General features: G+C 26.8%; 1 protein-coding gene across 2 annotated transcripts in view; it reads left to right on the forward strand.

Annotated features, from left to right (window-relative positions):
• Window positions 1-9,231, forward strand: part of LOC108752141 (histidine decarboxylase) — a 17,458-nt gene that overhangs the window by 2,726 nt on the left and 5,501 nt on the right. The window contains exons 1-5 of one of the 2 annotated variants that reach the window (XM_018492784.1): window positions 1,858-1,925; window positions 2,372-2,404; window positions 5,780-6,066; window positions 7,429-7,686; window positions 8,304-8,447. In XM_018492784.1, the coding sequence (XP_018348286.1) occupies window positions 2,377-2,404; window positions 5,780-6,066; window positions 7,429-7,686; window positions 8,304-8,447 (717 nt within the window). In that variant the 5' untranslated portion in view covers window positions 1,858-1,925; window positions 2,372-2,376. Of the gene's footprint in view, window positions 1-1,857; window positions 1,926-2,371; window positions 2,405-5,779; window positions 6,067-7,428; window positions 7,687-8,303; window positions 8,448-9,231 lie in introns of those variants that run through there. The other variant, XM_018492783.1, reaches the window with a different exon arrangement.

Consider the following 9,231-nt stretch of genomic DNA (forward strand, 5'->3'; position numbering starts at 1 on the left):
TATATATATATATATATATATATATATATATCTAACTACATATATATATATATATATGTAGTTAGATTAAACAAATTTCAAAAACACTATCGACTTGTTTTTATATGTATTGTTTCATATTTTAAGTTTGTTATTATGTTTAATGTTTTTACTATTATTTTTAAATAAAATTTATTTGGACCAATATTTATAAAAATTATTTTCATGTCTACCAACAAAATGTATTGGATTTAATTATTTAACTCTGGAATATGTTATGTAAATTTAAAATTTGTTTGAAACTTGATTTGATTTGAACGTGTATTGAATTACTTGATAATCATTAAAATGTTTTTGATAATATCGAACATTATGCCGCTATCAAATGCCTAACTGGCATTTTCTTCGTTGAATCGCGAATCACTGATGGAGAATCCGCGAAGTGTCCGACGGCTTCGCGGATAAATAAATCTCTCAGCAAACTGCTCGGTAGCAGTGAAAGCTACGGGAAATTACAAAAGTCGGAAGCGGAAACAGAGGAAGGACGAGCTTTTAATATCGCCGGGCGTCATTCTGGCTTTAGATCCTCGTTACTGCTCGTGGCCAGTTCGATTTTCCGTTCTACGCGCGTCTCGCGATTCTTTCCGGTTTTGCTAAGATCTCTTGTCGAAACTACACAGTAAAACATATTATGTATTTGTGTTAGAAACGGTCCACTCATGTCTTGTTAACAGTTTGTGTTAAATATTTTAACATGTTCGAGTGTTAATTTAACATAATGTGGTGGTGTTATTTAACGATTTTGCATTTATTTAACATAAGATTAATATATTAGAAAATAACACAGATAATAAGAAAAAAGTGATCACAAAAAAGGTAATGCCGATACAGTTTGTAAAAACAAATTGTAAAAGTATATTTTTTTAAATATAATTAATATTTATAATATATTAAATTAACACGTATTTTATTCATTCGTTTTAGAATTAATTTTTTTTAAACACATTATTTTTATGTTACTTGTTTAGTTATTTATAAATTATATTATTTTGATACCAAGAAACGTTGAATATTAATTTAACACAAAATCTTTAAATAACATAATCACATTATGTCCAATTACTCGAATATTTTAAAAAATTTAAGTGGACTGTTTCCAACGCAAAATGTTTATCGTGTACAATTTTCTTATTTTTATTATCTTAATCAGATATTAAATTTTTAATATAAAGTCTTTTTAAGAAAGTTTATTTAAAATAAATATTCTATTGTAGCATCTTCAATATATTAAAATAAGTTGATATCTGATTTTATTGAGAAATTTTTTCAAAAAATATTGTTAAATTGCTTATCAATATGTAATTAATAAAAAAATTATTAATATATTTATACGTTGTAAAGTTCGTTTTTATAATGCATATTATCGAACACGTGTAAAGATACTTTAGATACTACACGCGTAAAAATGTTTGTCCACATTGTTTTTAAAATAATTTTTATTACTAACATTATTTTTTAACATTATTGCTAAATAACGTCCTTCCTATAAATGCAATTAATATAAATCTAAAGAGACTAAAGCTTGGTGTCGCCAAATGAAAATCTTAATGAATCGCCTGCACTATGAAACTCGGACTTATGACGCCAATGCGATCGATGATGAATCCGTAGAAATTAGCGACTAACTCGCATTGCGAATTTTTTGTATTAGGTCAACATCGTTCGTTGTGTTGTAATCGTGCTTCAACGATGTCTGTGTACAACCTTGTCGCGAGTAAATTTCATAAATCTTATTGACTAATTAAGAAAGTGTATAGTTTTGCCTTTTAATTTTTTCAATTCGCAACACTAATTTGTGTCAAATCAAAGAGCATGCAACGAGTTTAAACTAGTGTGCCATAATTCTTGTGACTTGAATTGACAAGGAATCGCATGCTACTAATAAAGTACGATCAATAAACCAACATTAAAGAGTTATTTAAATCATTATATGTATATATACATATATCGTAAATTTAGAAATATAAATGATTATTTTTATTATTATATAGAATTCTTATAATTTTATAATTTATTATTTCTTCCAAATTAAAGCAAAGTACATATATGTAACTACAAAAATTACATCTGACATTTAACGGTAAGAAGTGGAGTCTTTTGTTTGCTCACAACTCGATTATTGATGTTAATCAATTGCAACTAAAAGGATTCTTTAGCATTTTCCTTAAGCAAATAATTTTTAAATATAATATTATTTAATGTAATCTTTTAACATAATATTTCATGCAGTATTGCATTAAAAAATGTTATTCTGTAATTTTTCAAGAATTCTCAAAGATGATGAAATAAAACTGAATGATTAATAATTAACAATTGTCTTATACTGTTTCAGGTAAAATGGATTTGGAAGATTATCGCCGATATGGTAAGCAATTATTCACATATGTAAACATAACAAAAAGTTTGGACGAATTTTGGATTTGTATTTGTTTGAGTTCACATATATCAACGATTATTCGTATTTTATAGAATAACATTATATTTATTTTTGTATAATTTTACATAAATTTTATAAAATAGAAAGTCAATATTTTACAAAAACTCAATATTTAAAACAATCTAAAGATCTGATTTATATATATATATTACTAATATATCAATCAACTTGCTGCGTTGATAGGAAAATAACACAAATAAAGAATTTGCATTTTTAAGATAATGAAAGAAAAATTAACTATAAAAACTAATATAATTTTGTGAAAGAATGGCACATGTGTAGCTCGTTTGTTTATATGAAAAGTGTTATAAAATTGATAAGATATAAAATTTATATTATATTAGTGTTTAAATTTTAAAAATTCATGACATAGTTTTAAAGAATTCAAAAAAATTAGGGTCAGTGTGGTAGTTAATACGCAATCTTAAATCTTTATTCCAGAAAATAGAATCTTTATTCTAAAAAAATAGTACGTTTCGGTTCACTTTGGAGCCATCCGCAGGAATACAATTTTAAAATATCAATCCCTTCATGTCCAAGAAAAAAATCACCATTAAATTAACAGATCTGATGTTGTTCCCAAGACATAGAAGGAATTTGTCTCGACATTGGATCAAAAATTAAAATTTAATATCAAAAGAGTATCAAGTTAAAAAACGCATGTTGATAGCAACTCGAACGAAATATGACTCAAGTTTTAAAGAATACATCATAATTAAAAGTATAATACAGAAAGAAAATAAAGAAATTATATATTTAAATACTATTCTGATTAAAACATTGTTTTAATTCAGAATTTTGAAAACATTATTTACTAAAAAAATATTAATTTTGAGATGCGTTATTTTTTTATTAGCAGCAACTGATCTAAATCTGAATCGAAATGACATGTCACAATAAAGAAGTCAAACCATTTCAATGATTGTACTATACTGAAACAGCGTCAATAAATAGAGATCACTGGTAGGAACTTTATAGGTGCGATATTGTTTCCAATACGACAGCGTTTACGATCTAAATCTCCCGCTTTAAAACTACGATTTGAAATCGCCTTTCTCCTGGGATTTTATTCCTAGTCGATTATTCTATTTATTCGTTTTGGTAAATTAGAATTGGCAATGCGTGTCGCTTTATATTGCATTCATTTATAACTGTTACTACTAAGTACAATAAATAAAACAAATTACTCCTTTTTTTTGGATGCTTATAAAGTATTTTAGAGAATCAATGATTGAGTGAACAATTTTAGAAAACTATGTACTTTCAATTACAGAATGCTGTTTCTATTGGAAACATTATGTAATAACAGAAAGAGTAATTACGTTTTTCAAATAAAAGAATCCGCGTGTGAAGGAAAGTCTAATCTTTGAAAAATCGTGTCTTTTCTTTAGTACAGAATAGTTCCTTGAGTCTTAAAGGACCTTTTTGTTTTTGTTTGATAGCTTTTTGTCGCAGATAATGACGCTAAGTTTTAAACGAAGAGGATTCGCAAACTTATTTCCTATAGTTTACCTAATATTATGATTTTTAATTCTAGTTTGTCAACACTTTTTAAACTCTTTGTCTTTTAACTTTCTTTGTTTAAGATACAATAAATACGTCGATATTCAACAAACTAGGAGCATTTAAAAAATGCAGTATAACTTTAAAATATTTGTTTCTTAACAAAAATAATTATTATAACTTTTGTTATAATAATTCATAAAAGAATTTAAAAAAAATAAAAGATTATTTATGTAATTAGTTATATTTTATTTAAATTTTAAATAAACATTGATTAAACATTATATACACTACTTAACAAAAAATAGAAAACACATTCAAACCGTTCAAAATTGCACAATATTTAGATCATCGACAGTTAGAAAAAAATCATCGCAGAAAAAAAAAATAAAAAAGTATTTCAAAGCTTGAAAATTATATTTTAATGTTTTTGGCCGTTTAAAAAAAATTTTTATTTTTACAGTTTTATATTTTAAAAAAGATTACATTGTGTGTTATATTATTTAAAAATTATGTACAATCAATAGTCTGCAAGTCAATAAAAATTTTTTTCTAAAAGATTTAATACTTTTACAAAAAAAAAGTACAGAGTTTATCTTACCAAATGATGTTTTAAAAGTTTTTGTACAATTTTTCTTGACTGAATAATGCGACTATGAAATTAAATCTGCATTTTTTATAACCAACGTTAAAATTTGATGAAAAAAATTAAAAATATTTTAAAGCTCAAAGTTTTACTTTAACATGCTTTTGATCATTTTTAAATTTAATTCTGTAGAATTGAGGGAATAAAAAATTTTTGCAGTGATTTTCTTGCTAAATTTCAATGTTGGTTATAAGAAATAGCACGTTTAGCTTCAAACTTAATTCGGATAAGGAAAATTGTAAATAAATTTAAAAAAAAAGACATATTACAAGTAAAACTTTATACTTTTTTGTAAAAATTTTAATTAAAAATATTACTAATAAGATCTCGATAGTCTAGCGGTGACGACGCTCGCACGAAATGAATTCAATATCCAACTGAGGTATAATATTTTTCGCAATAAAATTATTTATAGATTTTAAGATGCTTAAAGAATATTATAAAGATGCCTATGAGCATCAGTATTATTAAATTGCTTATCATTTAATTTGTGATATTACTACTCTAGTTCTGATTGCGTTTCAAGACTGAAAATAATTTTATGTGCAGTTTACGGGATTGAAATTGTTGTTCATAAATTCACACGGAATTGTTTTCAGCATTAAGATCCTTGACTGCTTAGTCTTTATTTCTTAATTGTTGTGTTATTCACACATTCAAAATGATATTTAATTAATATCAAAAATATTAAACTATTTGAGAAAAAGTTTTTTATCCAGCTGTAGATTGTTGAATGTACATAATTTTAAGGAATATAATAGTGTGATCTTTGCTAAGATACAGAAATATAAAAATACAAATTTTTATACTTTATACAAAAACGATCAAAAACATGTGAAAGTTTTAAACTTTAAAATGCTTTTTCATTTCTTTGTCTGCGATAATGTTTCACCGAGTTTGGTAATCTGATTCTTAAAATAATGCAATTTAAGCGTTTTGAAAATGTTTCCTATTTTTTGTTGAGTAGTATATATTCTACATATTACCCAATTTTTTAAATTATTATTTCTGTAAAAATATAAATAATTAATCAGTAATTTGTAAATTAAGATGCATAATTTGTAAGAAAGTAAACTTTACATATAGTAACGTGTATACTTGTTAGATATTGTACATAATCACTTAGAATGATTATAAATTCAAAAATTACGCAGGAAAGGAAATGGTAGATTATATCGCCGATTATCTGAGAGACATCCGTTCTCGACGAGTATATCCAGCGGTCTCACCGGGATACTTGAGAAATGTTCTGCCGGCGTCGGCCCCTGTAGACGGCGAGTCCTGGGAGGACATATTCGCCGACGTTGAGAAATGCATTATGCCGGGTGTGACGCACTGGCAGAGTCCGCACATGCACGCCTACTTTCCGGCTCTGAATTCACCTGCTAGTCTGCTGGGCGACATGCTGGCCGACGCAATAAACTGTCTGGGTTTTACGTGGGTAAGCGCAATTTTACACATTTATTTTTAACTGTTTGATTTAATATTTTCGTGTTTAGTATTAAATAATTATATGTTTTCAATCAAATATTATTTTTCGTCATTCCGTAAACAATTTAACGATATGTTTTAAGTTAATTAAGGTGTCTTTTGATTAAAATTTGGAATTATAATAGAACATTTTGCACAACATTTTTTTCAGAATAAATTAATTTCAAATAAATATTTGCATTAATATAATTTATGAAACCTATATTTTTTATAATTTAAAATTTATCTTATAGAAGAAAATCGCTTGTATTGTGCCCCTTAAAATTTAAACAAAATGATAACAAAAGTACTAAAGATATCAGAATATTTCTGTCTTTACATCATACTTTAGTTTATATATTAGCAATAAAACAAAATATTTAAAAACTGAACATTGAAGTATTGTTTAAATCAAATTAAAAAGAAGTAGATGTCGGTACAATTTGAAGACCGAATCATTAAATTGGGTTCCTAAATCCTAAATCGTACTTTTAATAAACAATCATTCATTTTTACATAAAAAAAGATCTTAAAATTCTCTTAAAATTTAACGAAAAATATCTGTGAATAATTTTTAGCAAGTTATCTTAAAAAGACCTAATACAAACATACTTTTCCTTATATACACATATCAAAATATAGTAATTATATAAAGTATTATTCAATTACTCAATCTTAATATATTTTATCTTAAATGTACGTATAATATGAAGACTAATAACAGGTATTATTTAACTATTTAATGTTAATATGTTATTTTAAATGTAGGTACAATATAAAGATCAGCGACAAGTACGATTTATCCAACTCTCTATTTTTACAAATATGCCAACAGCAACATTTAAATATTTTGCTATTTTAATGCTAAATTTTAATATTAAAAAAAAAGTTTAAATATCGATTATAACCAAGTATTCTACATTATTTCAATTGCTCATCTTATATTGATAACACTTTATATAAATAAATTGTACGAAATCTCAGATCAGATATCGATTAAAATCAATTTTGAACGTCACTTGTAAACGGACGGCTCGAAGACAAAACAAAAATGACAGTAAGTCAGTTAAGTTATATTACTAGCATTATAACTGTGTCATTACCTTTAAGAAAAAATGTTTTGTTTCGAAAATACAATGGAAGTATGATTTAACCGTCAGTACGGCTCTACATATAGTTGAGTTTTAATTATTTCTTCTTTAATTAATAAAAAAGAATTATATGAACATTATTATGCGAACAATTTTATTCTTTAACTTTTAAAAGTCAAATCTTTAAAAGTTGAAATGATCATCTTAATACGATTTTAAATTTAATATTATTACTTTTATAGGCTTCCAGTCCAGCGTGTACTGAGTTAGAAACGATCATTATGAATTGGTTAGGTAAAATGATCGGTCTACCCGAAGATTTTCTTCATCAACCGGGCGGCTCCGGTGGCGGTGGCGTCATACAAACGACGGCTTCAGAAGCCACGTTGGTGTGTTTGCTTGCAGCCAGAACCAGAGCTATTAGAGACGTGCAGGAAAACGATCCTGACTGTTTGGCGACAGAGATTAATTCGCGTCTAGTTGCATACTGCTCGGATCAGGTTTGTAGCCATTACTTTATGCTGAAAATAATGAGTTTATAAATGTACCTAGATGATCAAGTAGCAGTGCAAATTCTCATGATGTTTTATTTAAAAATATGTGTGTGCGACCACTGGGAGCAATCGCGAAAGTAGCAAGCAGAAATAATGAATGATAATAGAAGAACGTTGAATATTGCGTATTGCGGCGAATGAAAATTTTAAACTTTTAGCGTTCCTTTGAGAGCTTTTTAAAATGCACTTGGACACATTACATGGATATGAACGGAGATATTACTTTTTTATTTTCCCCTATTAATAAATATTCTGAGCTGTATATCAGTAACAGTGAGTTGGCGGATTTATATATCCATATAAAATTTTTTTTAGTACGGGAAGCTTGGCCCCAAAGTTTACCTTATTTTAGTTGCACCCTGTATATCATTATTTATGATGTTTCTACAATAATATTTCAAGGGAAGAAACTGCAGATACAAATGACCTAGTCATATGTATTAAGGATTAACAATTAATGGTCATATTACGTAATTTATTGGAATCTGTAGGACAAAAGTGAAGAGTTTAATAATAATTAAAAAATTTTTATCTTATTATAAAATATTTTGATTTGTTTATAGGCACATTCAAGTGTGGAGAAAGCTGGCCTTATAGGACTAGTTCGAATGCGGTATATTAAATCTGACAGTGAATTAAGCATGAGAGGAGATGCTTTACTTGAGTCACTAACACGTGACCGAGCTGAGGGTCTGCTTCCTTTCTTTGTAAGTTTTACTAATATTGTTTTTCTTATATATAATCGGAATATTCTGATACTAATTTTGTTATTGCATCTATTTTTTTATAGATACATTTAATATCATTGGTTTTTGAAATTTTATTAAATATATGTAATCTTATTTTGCTCATATATATTCTCAAATTTATAATTTTAGGCAATAGTATAATAACATGTTATTGTTCTGTAGTTTATTAGTTTTATAAGAGGAATGTTCCTATTAATATACTCTTTCTAAACTTTATTATTCTCATTTTTCTATATGATCCTCTTATTACGAATTTGTTATAATACTCCGCTGTCATGTATAAGTCGTAGCGAAAGTAATAGTAGATTTAATAAAAATAGAGACAACGAAATCCGCGATTACTAACGTTGTGGGCGCAAGGGCTAGTAATCTAGGTATGGACGGACCGGTACTCCAATTATAGACGTATTCCCTGCAAGTAGTAACGGACGCACGGGAACAAAGCCGGATCGACGTCGCACTAGTTGGTCCCATAGGAGCTTTTTAGCTCCTAATTTGAGTTGCAAGCCTATTTAGAACGAAAATATTTATAATCGAGATTTTTCGCAATGTAATAATATCGCCTAAATTTATTTCGCTAATTATATGTTTTTCACGACAATAGATATAATACCTATGTGATAAATTGCAAATATTTCTTCTTAAAATTTGTCTTTAAAAACAATAAAGAAGTTATGACAATAATACGTAACATTAATAAAAGTAAAAAAAATTAAATTTGAAATGAATTAGGTTACTGTGA

The sequence above is a fragment of the Trachymyrmex septentrionalis genome, unplaced genomic scaffold (genome assembly GCF_001594115.1).
Source record: "Trachymyrmex septentrionalis isolate Tsep2-gDNA-1 unplaced genomic scaffold, Tsep1.0 scaffold56, whole genome shotgun sequence".
Lineage (NCBI taxonomy): Eukaryota > Metazoa > Arthropoda > Insecta > Hymenoptera > Formicidae > Trachymyrmex > Trachymyrmex septentrionalis.